This window comes from Salvelinus fontinalis, chromosome 41, assembly GCF_029448725.1.
Source record: "Salvelinus fontinalis isolate EN_2023a chromosome 41, ASM2944872v1, whole genome shotgun sequence".
In the NCBI taxonomy this organism is placed as follows: Eukaryota; Metazoa; Chordata; class Actinopteri; order Salmoniformes; family Salmonidae; genus Salvelinus; species Salvelinus fontinalis.
In genome coordinates, this window is record NC_074705.1 from 17,682,812 (window position 1) to 17,700,787 (window position 17,976).

The 17,976-nt window shown below is 45.2% G+C and overlaps 1 protein-coding gene across 6 annotated transcripts in view; it reads left to right on the top strand.

Moving 5' to 3' along the window:
- Positions 1-17,976, top strand: part of itsn1 (intersectin 1 (SH3 domain protein)) — a 63,891-nt gene that overhangs the window by 17,709 nt on the left and 28,206 nt on the right. For all 6 annotated transcript variants that reach the window (XM_055908582.1, XM_055908584.1, XM_055908585.1 and 3 more), the window contains 15 exons: positions 1,760-1,827; positions 2,392-2,487; positions 3,227-3,290; positions 3,583-3,749; positions 5,864-6,025; positions 6,225-6,300; positions 7,131-7,243; positions 7,339-7,402; positions 8,908-9,045; positions 9,399-9,511; positions 9,929-10,191; positions 13,107-13,256; positions 13,363-13,503; positions 16,224-16,311; positions 17,213-17,352. In XM_055908582.1, the coding sequence (XP_055764557.1) occupies positions 1,800-1,827; positions 2,392-2,487; positions 3,227-3,290; positions 3,583-3,749; positions 5,864-6,025; positions 6,225-6,300; positions 7,131-7,243; positions 7,339-7,402; positions 8,908-9,045; positions 9,399-9,511; positions 9,929-10,191; positions 13,107-13,256; positions 13,363-13,503; positions 16,224-16,311; positions 17,213-17,352 (1,803 nt within the window). In that variant the 5' untranslated portion in view covers positions 1,760-1,799. The remainder of the gene's footprint in view (positions 1-1,759; positions 1,828-2,391; positions 2,488-3,226; positions 3,291-3,582; positions 3,750-5,863; positions 6,026-6,224; positions 6,301-7,130; positions 7,244-7,338; positions 7,403-8,907; positions 9,046-9,398; positions 9,512-9,928; positions 10,192-13,106; positions 13,257-13,362; positions 13,504-16,223; positions 16,312-17,212; positions 17,353-17,976) is intronic.

The following is a 17,976-nucleotide window of genomic DNA, read 5'->3' on the forward strand; positions in this document are numbered from 1 at the left end:
AACATATAAAAACAATGACACAAGTAATGATAACTTGGCTATATTGACGGGGTACCAGTACCGAGTCAATGGGCATGGGTACAAGGAAAATTGGGTATATATGTAGATGTAGGGATAAAGTGACGAGGCAACAGGATAGATCATTAACAGTAACAGCAGCGCTTGTGATGAGTCAAAAGAGTTACTGCAAAAAGGGTCAATGCAGATATTCAGGGTAACTATTGATTAACTGTTTAACTATTTAGCAGCATTATGGCTCGGGGGTAGAAGCTTTTCAGGGTCCTATTGGTTCCAGACTTGGACCAAAAAGCTCCTTAACTGCTTCTACCCCCAAGCCATAAGACTGCTGAACAATTAATCAAATGGCCACCCGGACTATTTACATTGACACCCGCCCCCATCTTTGTTTTTACACTGCTGCTACTTGCTGTTTATTGTCTATGCATAGTCACTTTACAAATTACCTCGACTAAGCTGTGTATAGCCTCGTTATTGTTATGTATTTTGTCTTTTTACTTTAGTTTTTGTAAATATTTTGGGCTGTATTGTTGGTTAAGGGCTTGTAAGTAAGCATTTCACGGTAAGGTCTACACCTTAATTTGAGTTATTTAGCAGACACTCCTATCCATAGTGACTTACAGGAGCAATTAGGTTTAAATGCCTTGCTCAAGGGCACACCGACAGATTTTTCACCTAGTCGCTCTTAACTGCTCGGCTAGCTGCTGCCCTGTATCATCGTCGTCGGTGATCTGGCCTACAACCGTGTCCTCGGCAAACTTAATGATGGTGTTGGGGATGTGTGTGTGTGTGTGTGTCCAGGGTCCAGTTCAGAGGGAGGTGTTTAATCCCAGAGTCCATAGCTTCGTGATGAGCTTGGAGGGCTCTGTTGTTGAACGCGGAGCTGTAGACAATGAACAGCATTCTCATGTAGGTGTTCCTTTTGTCCAGATGGGAAATGGCAGTGTGGAATGCAATAGCAATTGTGTCATCTGTAGAGCTGTTGGGTGGTATGCGAATTAGTTGGTCCACGGTGTCTGGGTTGATGGTGTTGTGAGCCATGACCAGCCTTTCAAATAATTTCATGGCTACAGACGTGAGTGCTAAGGGGTGCTAGTCATTTAGACAGGTTACCTTGGCGTTCTTGGGTCTGCTTGAAACATTACAGACTGGGTCAGGTAGAGGTTGAAAATGCTCTGAGTATGCATCCTGGTAATCAGTCTGTCCCTGCGGCCTTGTGAATGTTTACCTGTTTAAAGTCTTACTCACATCGGCTACAGAGAGCGTGATCACATAGTCGTCCAGTACAGCTGGTGCTCTCATGCAGGGTTCAGTGTTGCTAACCAGATGACAATCCACCCATACATAATGGTTGCATCTCAAATGGCACCTTATTCCCTTTATAATGCACTACCTTTGACCAGTAAGCAATGCACTATAAAGGGAATAGGGTGCCTTTTGGGATGCACCCCACGACAACCATTTGTCTGTCAGTGCAACACCACTGACCGACTCACTGTACTTTACAGTCAAGTGATTCATTTAGGCATATCTACCTATTACCAAACAGGTCATTACAAGTCTCTATTGCAAAATGTTAACCTGTCTGTTAACAACTTGCTGCCTGGAAAAAAGGCATAGAACATGAAGCTGCTTTGATTTACTTTGAGGGGAGCTTTTGGGAGATGGAGGAGAAGAGAGAGGAGAGGATATAGACACAGTTGTGGACCTATTGACTGTTCCGGACCTTCCTGTCTTTCAGGTGTTTGCAGCGAGGCTGCAGTTGACTGACCGACTGAACAATGGCTCAGTTTCCCACGCCCTTCGGAGGTGAGTGCCACCCAACCAGATTGACAACCGTATGTGTGTGTCACAAGTGTGCATATGTGTCAGAGAAATGTCTGTGCGTGCGGCTGCGTGCCTGCGTGCAGGTGTGTGTGTCCTGATCTCCCTCTACACATGGGTTAGTGAGAGTTATACTGTAACTTCAGCACAAAGGAAGGGCCACTATCAAGTTATTACTCCCAGGAGGTGGAAGCCTGCCTGCTGGACTGCATCCCTAATGCCACCCTTTCCCTACATTCCTCAACCTCAACTCTGAACCTCAAAGCCAGTTCCACTGCATGTTAACACTGTTCCCCTTTAATAAGGGACTGATTTAGACAGACACCAGGTGGATGCAATTAGTTATCAGATAGAACAGAAAAGCAGCAGGCTCCGTACCTCGTAGAGTAAGAGTTGTATACCCCTGCCCTACATAGTGCACTATATAGGAAATGGGGTAGCATTTAGGATACAGCCATGGTGTATGGTGGACTTAACCCCCCCCCCCCCCCACACACACACACACACACGGGCCAGGCGATAGCTTCAACTGATCTTTCTCTCTCTCAGGAGGCCTGGACGCCTGGGTAATCTCTCTGGACGAGCGGGCCAAACATGACCAGCAGTTTGTCAGCCTGGCCCCCTCACCAGCTGGCTACATCACAGGTCAGCTTCACTCACAGCATGGGAGGGGATGGACAAACGAAGGGAAAGAGCGGTGGAGGACAGTCTTTGCAGTACATCATGTCAGGCAGAAGTTGCTTGAAGATAGCAGAAGGTCACTTCATAAGGACTTTCTCTTAAGGACTTTCTCTTATATCACACACACAAACAGAGTGCCAGGTCAAAGGTGATGGGTTAGTGCTTCTATATCTGCATTGCTCGCTGTTTGGGGTTTAAGGATGGGTTTCTGTACAGCACTTTGACATCGGCTGATGTAAAAAGGACTTTATAAATAAATCTGATTGAATGAAGCCTGGTGGACTGAGTCTAGGGCGGGTCTTGAAGTGTTTCATTCCCTACAGCCCACACCGTAGCAAGCAACGTCATTATCCACTTTTCTCACTTTCATAAAGGACTTTCATAAAGGATTTCAGTCACTCACTCACACTCACTCATATTATCATCTGATATCATTGCCTTGGGTGTTTTGATTTTCAACATAACCTTGCAGAACCTCCTCACACAATTTACGAGACGTGTAAGTGCTTGTTTCACTCTGCTACTTCAGTAACAGGTCTCAAAATGTATGATTGTGTTCAAATTGAAATTATTTGCATATGATTCCTCTTGAAAGAGGAACCAACTGGCCTTTTTCTCTCTGTGTTTGAATAGATATATCCATAATGGTGTACAACAGACTCAACAGTATTATAATATTATTTTCCCTTCTCATTGTCCGTAGGTGACCAGGCCAGGAATTTCTTCCTGCAGTCAGGCCTGCCCCCTCCCATCCTGGCACAGATATGGTGAGTGTCTCCTCTCACTCCATCTCTCCAATTCTTAACTCAATCTGCTGCTAATGTCAACCAGTGTTGTCTCTCTCTCTCTTTGCCTTTCTCCTGTTTTTGTCGTTCTCCTCCCTCTGTCTTCCACTCCACTTTCACTCACTCTTACTTTCTCTCACCCCTCTCTCGCTCTTCAATTGCTTTATTGGCATGACATCCACACGGACATATTGTGAACAACAATGATAATAATCAGTATAATGTAATCAAATCTTTACTTTCTCCCTCTCTTGTTCTCTCTCCCTTCTCTCAGGGCCCTGGCCGATATGAACAATGATGGGAAGATGGACATGCACGAGTTCTCCATCGCCATGAAGCTGATCAAGCTCAAGCTGCAGGGTCACCCCCTGCCCCCCTCTCTGCCCCCCTCCATGAAGCAGCCGCCCCTCACCCTGCCCCCGCCACCCACCGCACCCTTCGGTAAGGGACTAGACAGGGGCAGGGTGCGTCTCAATAGTCTTAAGGAGCTTGCGTTTCTCCATCTGCACTGATCTGTACAGCAGGATAGGTAAAAGCAGTGTGGTGGATGCAACAAAAAAAAAGTACATTTTTGCTTTGACCTGTCCACTTGTTCTTTCAGATCAAAGCAGGTGATGTACAAGAGACTAGGAGCGTCTGCCACTAGGCTATGAGATACACCAATGTTACTGTCCCCATGGCCACCATTAACTAAATGGACTTTAGAGTGCTCAAAGCCAACTCTGCCATATCATCTGCACCATCTATGTTCATACAGTTGAAGTCGGAAGTTTACCTTAGCCAAATATATTTAAACTCCGTTTTTCACAATTCCTGATATTTAATCCTAGTAAAAATTCCCCGTCTTAGGTCAGTTAGGATCACCACTTTATTTTAAGAATGTGAAATGTCAGAATAATAGTAGAGAGAATGATTCATTTCAGCTTTTATTTCTTTCATCACATTGCCAGTGGGTCAGAAGTTTACATACACTCAATTAGTATTTGGTAGCATTGCCTTTAAATTGTTTAACTTGGGTCAAACGTTTCGGGTAGCCTTCCACAAGCTTCCCACAAAAAGCAGAGTGAATTTTGGCCCATTCCTCCTGACAGAGCTGGTATAACAGAGTCAGGTTTGTAGGCCTCCTTGCTCGCACACACTTTTTCAGTTCTGCTCACAAATGTTCTATAGGATTGAGTTCAGGGCTTTGTGATGGCCACTCCAATACCTTGACTTTGTTGTCCTTAAGCCATTTTGCCACAACTTTGGAAGTATGCTTAGGGTCATTGTCCATTTGGAAGACCCATTTGCGACCAAGCTTTAACTTCCTGTCCTGATGTCTTGAGATGTTGCTTTAATATAGCTACATCATTTTCTTGCCTCATGATGCCATCTATTTTGTGAAGTGCACCAGTCCCTCCTGCAGCAAAGCACCCCCACAACATGAAGCTGCCACCCCCGTGCTTCACGGTTGGGATTGTGTTCTTCGGCTTGCAAGCCTCCCCCTTTTCCCTCCAAACATAACGATGGTCATTATGGCCAAACAGTTATATTTTTGTTTCAGCAGACCAGAGGACATTTCTCCAAAAAGTACGATCTTTGTCGCCATGTGCAGTTGCAAACCGTAGTCTGGCTTTTTTATGCCGGTTTTGGAGCAGTCGCTTCTTCCTTGCTGAGCTGCCTTTCAGGTTATGTCGATATAGGACTCGTTTTACTGTGGATATAGATACTTTTGTACCCGTTTCCTCCAGCATCTTCACAAGGTCCTTTGCTGTTGCTCTGGGATTGATTTGTCCTTTTCGTACCGAAGTACGTTCATCTCTAGGGGACAGAACGCGTCTCCTTCGTGAGCGGTATGACGGCTGCGTGGTCCCATGGTGCTTATACTTGCATATTATTGTTTGTTCAGCTGAACGTGGTACCTTCAGGCGTTTGGAAGTTTCTCCCAAGGATGAACCAGACTTGTGGAGGTCTACAATTTTTTTTCTGAGTTCTTGGCAGATTTATTTTGATTTTCCCATGATGTCAAGCAAAGAGGCACTGAGTTTGATGGTAGGCCTTTGTCTGTAACCAATTGTTGGAAAAATTGCTTGCAGTCATGCACAAAGTAGATGTCCTAACCGACTTGCCAAAACTATAGTTTGTTAACAAGACATTTGTGGAGTGGTTGAAAATGAGTTTTAATGACTCCAACCTAAGTGTATGTAAACTTCTGACTTCAACTGTAGCTAGATGTTTCACTGGGACAATTTAAAACCTTTAACTACCTATTATCTCAAAGCACAACCATGTTGTTTCTGGTATTTGAACAGGCAACGCCCTGGGTCGATATTTGGTTGCTTTCCCTGACAACCAGGGCATTTTGCTGTGCACTGCCTGTTTTATGACCAGACTAATGTTGTTAATTTTCAAGGGTAATCAGTCAGAACTCAGCACTTGTGGGCTCCTCGATTTTGGATGAGTGGGGAAAATAATAATAAACACAGCGTTAAAATAATAGGCTTGTCAATAGAAAATGAATGGAGGTCTGTTGTCTTATGTTTGTCTGACATACCTTACTTCATTCTACCCTGCAGGAATGCATGGTTTAGGGGTAATGCCAGGCCTCCCAGCAGTCCCTCCATTACCCATGCCCCCTATGCCAGGGGTGGGTATGTCCCCCCCTCTGGTGTCGTCCGTGCCCCCGTCTGTACCCCCCTTGGCCAACGGAGCGCCAATGACGGGCTTCTCCCACCCAGGTATGGCCCAATCAGCATCGCCATTAGACACACCACTGAATATACAAAGCGGCGTTTTAGTGAATGACAGTGAAGCCCTCTGGCAACGTTTCAGAGCATCTCACTTTGTTGATTTAATCCTTTCTTAACCTCCTTTTTTTAAAACATTTTTTGTGACCCCATCTCTCTCGGTCTCTTTCTCTCCATCTCTGTCTCTCAGCCACCACACTCAACAAAAGCTCTTCTTCCAACCGCTCCGGTGCCAAGATGCAGGGCCAGTCTTTTGAGACTTCTAGGTGAGTCACGTCACCCACTTGGAAGAATGGCCCCTGCTCACTGAGCCCAAACGCAAAAGGACAAATGTAGCTGTGTTTGTGCTTAGACACAAGTCCTTTTTTTTTTTTTTTGGAACACACAACAGGCTAGCTCATTAAAATACCGTCACATCACTTTGAGAGGAGATCCCTCTGTTAAAAAGAGATGCACAGCCTACGTCCCATGTTGTCAGTTGGAGAAGAGTAATTCTTCTGTCCAGACCGCTTTGCATTCCAACGTTACACAAAAATAACTTCATGTTCAAGTTTAAAGTTTATTGTACGTTTTTTTCCTAAGTTAACCCTTTACACTTGTGGGAGTTGGCCTATATGGATAAATTGAAATGTTTCTTACAGAAGACATATGAAAATCATATACATAAGCATGGTAGCAATTGAAAGGGAACCGTTTGGAGATTATGGGAAAATTATTCGACCAAAGTTGATGACACAAACGAGACTCACAACCCATACAGCGCTGTGAAGCGTAGAGCCTGAGTTCTTACGTCATGTATAGCATGTTACTGTACAGCCACTGTGTTCCAATTTAGGTGCTTATCAATGTCCAAATCTGCCATTTTCAACCCGTATACCGGTACGAGTGTAAAGGTTTATAATGGAAATTTGTCTTCGTCTTACAGGCATTTTCCAACTGGCTCCGACACAGACAGCACAGCAAAAACACACAACTTAACACAACAGTACTATTAAAAAAAACAACGAATAGATACAAGCAGATGTGAGGCATCATCAAAAAGTCTGTTTAAAAATACACTTTTAATAAGATATTTCCCCCCCCCTCTCCATCTTAGCGCCCCTGTGCCCCCCCAGCCCCCCATTGACTGGGCTGTTCCCAGCTCGTCCCGGCTAAAGTACCGGCAGCTCTTCAACAGCCACGACAAGATGATGAGCGGCCACCTCACCGGTAAGACCGTGTCTGTCAACAATACTCATTGCGGTTTATCCAATCCAGAGCAGAGGTTTCTCAAAAGAGCTCATGTTTTTATCCTTGTCTTTCAGGACCCCAAGCAAGAACCATCTTGATGCAGTCCAGCTTGCCCCAGACCTCGCTGGCGTCCATATGGTAAGAGGTGGGAGCGGAGCCAATACTTAGGATACTTGGCCACTAATTCCTACATGTTCTCTGACTACTGCTTCTCTCTGCTGACTCTGGGTAGAGGTTACTTTTAGGCACAGATCTGGGATCAGCTTAACCATCAGATGGCAAAACTAATCATTACATTTACATTTAAGTCATTTAGCAGACGCTCTTATCCAGAGCGACTTACAAATTGGTGCATTCACCTTATGATATCCAGTGGAACAACCACTTTACAATAGTGCATCTAACTCTTTTAAGGGGGGGGGGGGGGGGGGGGTTAGAAGGATTACTTTATCCTATCCTAGGTATTCCTTAAAGAGGTGGGGTTTCAGGTGTCTCCGGAAGGTGGTGATTGACTCCGCTGACCTGGCGTCGTGAGGGAGTTTGTTCCACCATTGGGGTGCCAGAGCAGCGAACAGTTTTGACTGGGCTGAGCGGGAACTGTACTTCCTCAGAGGTAGGGAGGCGAGCAGGCCAGAGGTGGATGAACGCAGTGCCCTTGTTTGGGTGTAGGGCCTGATCAGAGCCTGAAGGTACTGAGGTGCCGTTCCCCTCACAGCTCCGTAGGCAAGCACCATGGTCTTGTAGCGGATGCGAGCTTCAACTGGAAGCCAGTGGAGAGAGCGGAGGAGCGGGGTGACGTGAGAGAACTTGGGAAAGTTGAACACCAGACGGGCTGCGGCGTTCTGAATGAGTTGTAGGGGTTTAATGGCACAGGCAGGGAGCCCAGCCAACAGCGAGTTGCAGTAATCCAGACGGGAGATGACAAGTGCCTGGATTAGGACCTGCGCCGCTTCCTGCGTGAGGCAGGGTCGTACTCTGCGAATGTTGTAGAGCATGAACCTACAGGAACGGGTCACCGCCTTGATGTTAGTTGAGAACGACAGGGTGTTGTCCAGGATCACGCCAAGGTTCTTAGCGCTCTGGGAGGAGGACACAATGGAGTTGTCAACCGTGATGGCGAGATCATGGAACGGGCAGTCCTTCCCCGGGAGGAAGAGCAGCTCCGTCTTGCCGAGGTTCAGCTTGAGGTGGTGATCCGTCATCCACACTGATATGTCTGCCAGACATGCAGAGATGCGATTCACCACCTGGTTATCAGAGGGGGGAAAGGAGAAGATTAATTGTGTGTCGTCTGCATAGCAATGATAGGAGAGACCATGTGAGGATATGACAGAGCCAAGTGACTTGGTGTATAGCGAGAATAGGAGAGGGCCTAGAACAGAGCCCTGGGGGACACCAGTGGTGAGAGCACGTGGTGCGGAGACAGATTCTCGCCACGCCACCTGGTAGGAGCGACAATCATATATCAGTTGCTGTTTAGGAGGGTGAAACGGAAAACTGGTCTCGGATCAGTGCTGTCAGGGTGCTCCTAAACGGCACTTGTTTTACCTTCGTCCACTCTGCTCACAGGACAGGAAGTGCATGGCTGATGGTAACACGCCACGTCTTTCTCTCTCTCTCCCCCTCTCCCTGTTTCTCTATAGGAACCTGTCGGACATCGACCAGGACGGCAAGCTGACGGCCGAGGAGTTCATCCTGGCCATGCACCTGATTGACATGGCCATGTCCGGCCTGCCCCTGCCCCCTATCCTGCCCCCAGACTTCATCCCCCCCACGTTTAGGTACAATCCACTGCACCCTCTGCTGTCTGGCAATGCCCCTTAGCTCTACCTCTGTCTGCAGGGCATTGATACCGGCACTTACCTTAGACAGTCTTGTCTAAAGATGCTTTATTGATCTTATTGCCCTTCACCCCGGCCAGGGTTTTTTTCCTTGACCCTGTGACCTGACCCGGAAAAACACTGGCTCCTATTGTTTTAACTATTAATCAATCAGTCTATATTGATTCCATGAGGAGTTTTTCCTGGTCAAGTCACACGTTCAGGAAAAAACCCTGGTCCTGCTCATCCATGCCCTATATGAGGTGCTGTAGGTTAGTGACCTGCTCTGACTGTGGTCTGATGTCCGTCTCCAGGAGGGTACGTAGTGGTAGCGGGGTGTCTGTCACCAGCCTGCACTCCACTGACCAGCGGGTCCAAGAGGAGGCCGAAGAGGAGCAGGAGAGCGAGAAACAGAAGCTGGAGAAACGTAACCACTCTTAAATTCATAGACCGAGCTATGGGTGACTGACTGTCCATGGGATCGAAGTGATCGATCTGAAGCTATGCAGTGTTTGTTTACAATTACGTTGTTCATGAACAATGGAGCAAAAAGAGCTCACATTTTGGGTGCGGTGCGTCAGTTGAACTAAACTAAAATGCTTGTGAGCTATGTTCTTCTCGAATCTATGGCTATGTATCATCAATTTTAAAGTCCAAAAATGTATGTGCCAATCCCTTTAAACACACAGCAAAACGCTCCTTTATAAATATAAACAGGTCTATAAAAATGGCCCCATTTTTCCAAGAAATGCCCCTGAAAATTAGGCAACAGGGCAAAATATGTCCCCCATTTCTCTCTCTCTCTCTCTCTCTCTCTGACCCCTCTATCTCTGTCTCCCCAAAGTGACTTTTGAGGACAGGAAGCGGGAGAACTTTGAACGGGGCAACCTGGAGCTGGAGAAGCGTCGACAGGCCCTGCTGGAGCTGCAGCGCAAGGAGCAGGAGCGTCTGGCGGCGCTGGAGCGCGAGGAGCAGGAGAGGAAGGAGCGAGAGCGGCTCGAGCAGGAGAGGCGGCGGCAGCAGGAGCTGGAGAAGCAGCTGGAGAGGCAGAGGGAGATGGAGAGGCAGCGGGAGGAGGAAAGACGCAAGGAGATCGAGAGGAGAGAGGTGAGGAGAGGAGGTGGGAAAGAGGAGTAAGGAGGGTAGAGAAGGAAAAGAGGGGTAAGGAGGACAGTGAGGATAGATAAAAAGAGAGAGTGGAGGGGGAGATGTAGGGGGAAAGTGAAGAACACAGGAACCAATGCAGTGTGTGTGTATTAACCATTCTACTACGTTGTCTTTTTAAGATTTGTATATTCACTTTCCTTATTGTATTGCTTTAATGCAGTCCTTCTCAAATAGTGGGGCGCGCCCCCCTGGGGGGGCTCGGAGCGATGCCAGGGGGTGCGCGTGTGACCCCAGGGAACAATCATTTTTTTGCCGCAGGGAGTAGTTTTTTTTGTTGCACCGAACAAGAGCACACAGCACAGAGCAGGAGATATGAAGTGCAGATAACAAACCCTTAAGAGACACCATGGAAAAATATTTAACGGGGATGAAAAGAAAGGCGGAGAGAGACGGAGATAATGAGACAAACGTAAGTCTCCCGAAAGCTAAGACGAGGAAATATGAAGACGCGTATGTAGCGCTTGGCTTCACTGTGACTACGGTGTGAGACGAGGAAAGAACGGTATGTTTACTGTGTCTAAAAAATGTTGGCAGCGGACAGCATGAAGCCAAATAAATGAAGGCGTCACTTTAAGACATTACACCCCCCAATCACGCTGATAAGCCGCTTGAGTTTTTTCAGCGAAAACGTGCCGCATATTGCCAACAATCGTCCCGCTTTGTGAATGCTACTTCAGTAAACCAGCGAGCACTGATGGCATCATATCAGGTGGCGTACCAAATTGCTCAATGCAACAACAAAAAAACTCCATAGCAGAGGAGCTGATACTGCCTGCAGCATTAGACATGGTCTCTGTCATGCTGGATGACGCAAGTGCTGCAAAAATAAAAACTATCCCTCTGTCCAATGACACTGTCGCCAGACGTATAAATGACATTGCTAACGATCTTAAAGAACAGCTGGTAGATAAACTCAAAGACAAACGTTTTGCCTTACAGTTCGATGAAGCAACTGACAGCAACAAAGGCTGTTTGTTTATCGCTTATGTACGTTTTGACGTGACAAACTCCCTGTGTGAGGATCTACTTTTTTGTAAATATGTCAGAGACAGAGCCACAGCTGAAGAGCTATTCAAAATGCTGGACTGCTTCCTGACTGAGAATGGGCTAAAGTGGGAGAACTGCATTGGCGTTTGCAGTGATGGTGCACAGACCATGGCAGGGATGAGAAAAGGACTTCGGGCACTCATCAAGAAGGCCTCACCTAATGCAGAGTGGACACACTGTGTTATACACAGAGAAGCACTGGCATCAAGGCACCTTTCCTCTGAATTAAGTGGGGTTATGACTGACATTGTAGGTGTAGTCAATTTTATAAAGACCAGACCACTAAAAACAAGAGTCTTCTCTGCTATCTGTGAGGAGATGGGAGCTGAACATCAAGCTGTGCTGTTTCACAGTGAAGCAAGGTGGCTGTCACGAGGAAAAGTCTTGTCCTGAGTTTTTGAGCTCAGAGAGCAGAAAATAATGTTTTCGGAGCAGGAGCACAAGTATGACCTCGCAGAAAAATGTAGTGATGAGAACTTCCTGGCAAAACTGGCCTACCTGAGTGACGTGTTTGGAAAGCTAAATGAACTAAATCTACAGCTTCAAGGGAAAGATAAACACCTCCCTCAGGTCACAGACAAGATCAGCTCTTTCACTCGAAAGCTTGCAATGTGGGGCAGGCGACTTGATGAAGGAAATACTGATTCATTCAAGAACCTGCATGAATTTGTTGACACTAGTGACTATGATGCCACCTCACTGATTCCATATATTAAGGAGCATATTTCATCACTGATGGGATTCTTTAAAAAGTACTTCCCTGAAAACAGTTCCCAATATGACTGGGTGAGAGATCCTTTCAATGCACCAGTTCCAACTGGTTTCAGCTCCGCAGAGGAGGACCAGTTCATTGATATGACGTCTGACTCCACATTGAGACTGAGGTTCACATCACAGACACTGAGTGAATTCTGGCTGAGTGTAGAGAGGCAGTATCCACTCTTAAGGCAGAGGGCCATGGGCATTCGTCTTCCTTTTGCAACATCTTATCTTTGTGAGACTGGCTTCTCTGCTGTTGCTGCACTGAAGACCAAGTACAGGTCCCAGCTAAACATTGAGCAGGAGCTGAGAGTTGCAGTATCATGCTTCAAACCCCGCTTCGAAAAGCTGTGCTCTGCAAAACGTGCTCATTGTAGCCATTAATCCTGACTTCCTCATTTTGATTTAAAAAAATCAGCACATTGTTTTATTCATTTTTGTTTTATAGGTCAAAGCGTTTCATATATTGTGCTCCTGAGTTAATGTTGCTGATCAATTTGAATTTATTATTATTTATTGATTATTTCATTTTATTTATCAGTATCAAATGGTCAAAAAATGTTTACAGTTTAAATAAGGCTTGATTTTTATTTATTTTTTCAGGCAAATTGATGCACTTTAAGTCTTTTCTGTTTCAGACTAAAAAACAATGTTAATAAAGGTATTCTTTGTTGTAAGTTGATCTATATTTCTTTTTTCTTTTTTTGTTTTCTTAATGTTAATAAGGATACAATGTTTTGCAGAGGTGTACTTTATAACAATTTTATTGACAAATTATACTATTTACAGTCGTGGCGGAGAGTTGGGGGGGCGCGAAATGTTTACTTCTTCCTAGGGGGTGCGTAACAGAAAATAATTGAGAAGCACTGCTTTAATGGCAGGGGGAGACAGGTGTAGAGAAAAAGGTGGAAACGCGGGTTGAACCCAGGTCTCCGGCAGGAAGTTGAATATGTGCGTAGATCTGGAAGTGTTACCACTCGAACCACGGCTGGCTCTGCACTATTTCTACGTATACAGTATAGCATTCCCTCTGTGTTTCCTCGGGCTAGGCGGCAAAGCGGGACCTGGAGCGTCAGCGTCAGTTGGAGTGGGAGAGGAACCGCCGGCAGGAGCTGCTGACTCAGAGGAACCGAGAGCAGGAGAACATTGTCCTGCTCAAAGCCCGCAAGAAGACCCTGGAGTTAGAGCTGGAGGCACTGGTAAAGACAGAGACACACACACACACGCCATCATAACTGTCTTTACTTTGTTCTTTGGAAGAAAAGACAATAAGGTATGATAATTAGTTTCACCCTCCCTCCCCAGAACGACAAGAAGAGCCAGCTGGAGGGCAAGCTGCAGGACATCCGCTTCCGCCTGTCTGCTCAGCGGCATGAGATCGAGAGCACCAACAAGACCCGCGAGGTCCGCATCGCTGAGATCACCCACCTCCAACAGCAGCTGCAGGTACGTACACACCCTGTGTAACACATACAGTCCCCTCCATAATTATTGGGACAGTTTCTTCTTTTGGCTCTATACTCCAAAAGTTTGGATTTGAAATCAAACAATGACTATGAGGTTAAAGTGCAGACTGTCAGCTTTAATTTTGGGGACAAATTCACTTGTATGTACACTGCTCAAAAAAATAAAGGGAACACTTAAACAACACAATGTAACTCCAAGTCAATCACACTTCTGTGAAATCAAACTGTCCACTTAGGAAGCAACACTGATTGACAATAAATGTCACATGCTTTTGTGCAAATGGAATAGACAACAGGTGGAAATTATAGGCAATTAGTAAGACACCCCCAGTAAAGGAGTGGTTCTGCAGGTGGTGACCACAGACCACTTCTCAGTTCCTATGCTTCCTGGCTGATGTTTTGGTCACTTTTGAATGCTGGCGGTGCTCTCACTCTAGTGGTAGAATGAGACGGAGTCTACAACCCACACAAGTGGCTCAGGTAGTGCAGCTCATCCAGGATGGCACATCAATGCGAGCTGTGGCAAGAAGGTTTGCTGTTTCTGTCAGCGTAGTGTCCAGAGCATGGAAGGCATGGAAGGCAAAGGGTGGCTACTTTGAAGAATCTAAAATATATTTTGGTTTGTTTAACTCTTTTTTTTGCTTACAACATCATTCCATATGTGTATACTTATGTAAATGTGATATTTTTTATTTGTAATAAATTAGCAAACATTTTGAAACTTTTTAAAATAAATTTTAGAATACGGCTGTAATAGGTTGAAAAAGTCAAGGGGTCTGAATACTTTCTGAAGACACTGTATATGTAGCCTATGCTTACTGATGGTATGAATTTCCCACAACTGTCCCAGAGTCTGTTTGGAATAGGCTTTTTCTTTCTTTCACAGAACGACACGCTGACCAATAGAATAAGTTAACTTTTCTACTATGGGGCATATTAGATTAGCATAGGCTAGTGATTTGCTGTTCGTTTGTCATCTTGTTGGCTCAGGAAAAGTAAATGTGGCAGTTATTTTAAGTTCGCATCGAACTTAAAATAACTTTGTCGGTAAAAAGGATGCACGCCGTTGCATGTTGTCTTAATATGATTTACCATAATCGAAATGTGATTTCTGTTATATTTAGCACTGTGGGTGGACGCTCTAATCATGGTACATAGCAATGCATATGGTTCCGGTAAATTTCTCAAATGTAGGTTAAATTTAAAATGCTGCCAGTCAAATGTCCGGCCCCACATTTTCTTAATGGAAACCCTGACACACACACACACACACACACACACACACATTATGCTGCAGCCTCAGGTGCATATCCTCCACCCAAACCCTATACAGATTAGGGATGTGACAAATTGACAATTTTTGCTTAACGTTTATACTTTTTTAGCGGTTTTCAGTTAAAAATATAACAAAAAAATCACAAGATTCCACGTCGATTTACAATGCAGAATAATGGTCCTGTTACGTATGTATGACCTCTAGGGCCGGGCAATGAAGTTATATCTACCACGGCCCTTTAACGACAGAACGCAGCTACAGTAACATATCGATAGCGACAATTGGTAACTTTGCAGACAACAGTAGTAGAATTCTGCTCCGGCATAAAATTTTCTGTATTTTTTCCCCTAACGACAGTAAATGTTGCTGATTTGATGTGCTGCTTTGTTTAGTTTTTTTTATGGTATGGTTGCTAGATGTTTAATTTATACTAAATGTCTTGGTTGGTCACTTTTTTTAGGATAGATTGTTCTGCAGCTCAAGGTCATTTGATTAACGGTTCTGGTTGCCTAGTGATGGACGTTAGTCCTGCTTCAGAAGCCTCGTTCCTTTACAGACAACTAAAATGCCCGCTCAGATCTCCAGAGAAGGTTTAGTGTCTGCATTTTAAAAATCCGTAGTGTAGCCTACCCTGACAGACAGACAGATGTGCTGTAGCCGAGGCGCTTTCAAGAGGCCACATTCCATTATGTCTGAAAAGGGTCATCGATAAAGGCTACCGGTAGCCTACCATCATTTCATATTATGAGGCAATCTGTATCCCTGCGAAATCGGTGCCATGAATAGGCTAGTATATTCTACATGCAACAGACCGAAGACTGAGCACACACTTGCACTGATACGTATTGTTATTGTTATTTTAATGTGTTACTTTTTATTTTGTACTTTTTGGGGGGCAAATATTTTCTTAACTCTTCTTGAACTGCACTGTTGATTAAGGGCTTGTAATTCAACATTTCACAGTAAGGTCTTAACTTGTTGTATTCGGTGCATGTGACAAATAAAGTTTGATCTGATCATTAGCAAACAGGCAGGCCAGCACGAGGGAGAGAGAGATGGAGAGGTGGGGCAGGCAGAAACGTGCTCATATATTTTGGTAATCTGCATCTCGCAATGTCTTACCTTGGTGAATTTGCAAAGTAGCCTGAAGTTGCTTCTTCCTCTCTGGTTTTATTTGAATTACACAACATTCCCAGGCCTTTATAGCCTATTGACTATAACCCTTATGGGTTATAGTACGTTTTGTAATAACTGCACTGAGATTTTAATTAAGTGTGTGTGTGGGGGGGGGGGGGGCAAAAAAACATTTGTTTTTCGGTTAGGGATTTTTCTTAACGTTAAGGATCCCAAATTCATTTTAACGTTTAAACATTCACAGATGCAGTTTCCTTAAGACTTGCCGTTGCTTTGTTTGTCTCCCCCAGGACTCTCAGCAGTGGCTCGGCAGGCTGATCCCTGACAAACAGTGTCTAAACGAACAACTCAAACAGGTTCAACAGAACAGCCTGCACAGTAAGTACTGCTTCCTCACCTCACCTCCGCACATCCTTCTACAGAGAGCGTCTCCCAGATCCCTGGTCAAAAGTAGTGCACTATATAGGGAATAGGGTGCCATTTGGGACTCTGACCGTGTACTGTACTATATGCTTTGCTGTTATAGATGGCTTGTGAATTCTATGCTTAGGCCATACAATAATTCCCACGTAAATGCATTGTTTTATTCCCCCATGTACTTGTCATAAATGAGTAGTTAGCTTTAGCCTGATTGCTAGTTAGTCCTAGCTATGCTATCATACTGTGCATGGTTAGGCCACATTGGACTGCCTTATTGCCTGTACCACAGTGTTTCCCCTACTATAGTATAGGTGTGGAAGTGCCCCCCACCTAGCGCCACATCAAATAACCTGGCCTATTAGTTTTAATTGACAATCTGTTGCCTGAGGGGCCTTTGTAACCCACCTGCAAACAAAACTAAGGGAAATACTGACTGCCGTGCTATACTTAATCAATAAGACCAGAAGAGGTGTATATGGTATATGGCCAATATACCACAGCTAAGTCCTTCTGCACAGCGGAGTGCCTGGATAGAGCCATTAGCCATGGTGTCTATATAGGCCACCCACCACAAACCCCCTTGGTGCCTTATTGCTATTATAAACTGGTTACCAACGGAATTAGAACGGCCTGATATACCACGGCTTTCAGCCAATCAGCATTCAGGGCTCGAACCACCCGGTTTATAATAACCGATACGGCGCTTGCTCTCTGGGTCATATTCACTAGGTTCAAAATGAACGGGCCAAATGGGGAGGGGCTAGCCAAACTTGTCCAATAACAAATGCTTGTTTTAGTTTTCTGCTGCAAAAAAGTTGCTACGCTGGGCACTAATAAATACAGCCCCGTCCTTGTCCAGGAGACTCCCTGTCGTCGCTGCAGAAGGCAGTGGAGGTCAAGGAGTCTAGTCGGCAGCAGCTGAGAGAACAGCTCGACACCGTGGAGAGAGAGACTCGCTCCAAGCTGCTGGAGATAGACGCCTTCAACACCCAGCTCACGGTACTACTACTCACTAACCACTCATCTTACTAGGTTACAGACCAGGGCCCGGTTTTTAAGGCTAAGTTCATCGTTAGAACCTTCGTAGGAGCATCGTTAAATCTCTGAGGTGTTTCTCAAAACCATTGGCATGAAGGTTTCACTTGAAAACGCTCGTTATTTACCGACTGCCCCAAGACCACTCGTAGAACAGCACAGTGCATCATTAGATGCTTTTTGTACCCTTCTGCGTCACTTCATACAAAGAATATCTCCAGTACACATGGAATGAAGATGTTGATCTGTGTCTCTGTGACTGCAGTTAACTTCAGAAGGAAGTTAACTGCGTGTGTGTGTTGGGGCGCCAAGACTGTCAGATGGCTTGATGATCCCCTTTTTTTAATTTCAATGTGATCTCAGTACTTTAGTCCTTTTTCTTTTCAACCAAAACTTAGTTAATTGCTCCACATACCACATCAGGGCCCCAGAATTTCCGATATACAGGACAGTGCATTCCGCTTATAGTGAATGCGGTCATATAAATGTTATAGTGATCCAATTGCCATGTGTGAATGTGATCACTACATGCAGAGTGCACTGTAGTGGAGTAGGATGAAATTGCCTGTAGACACTGATCTTGGGTCA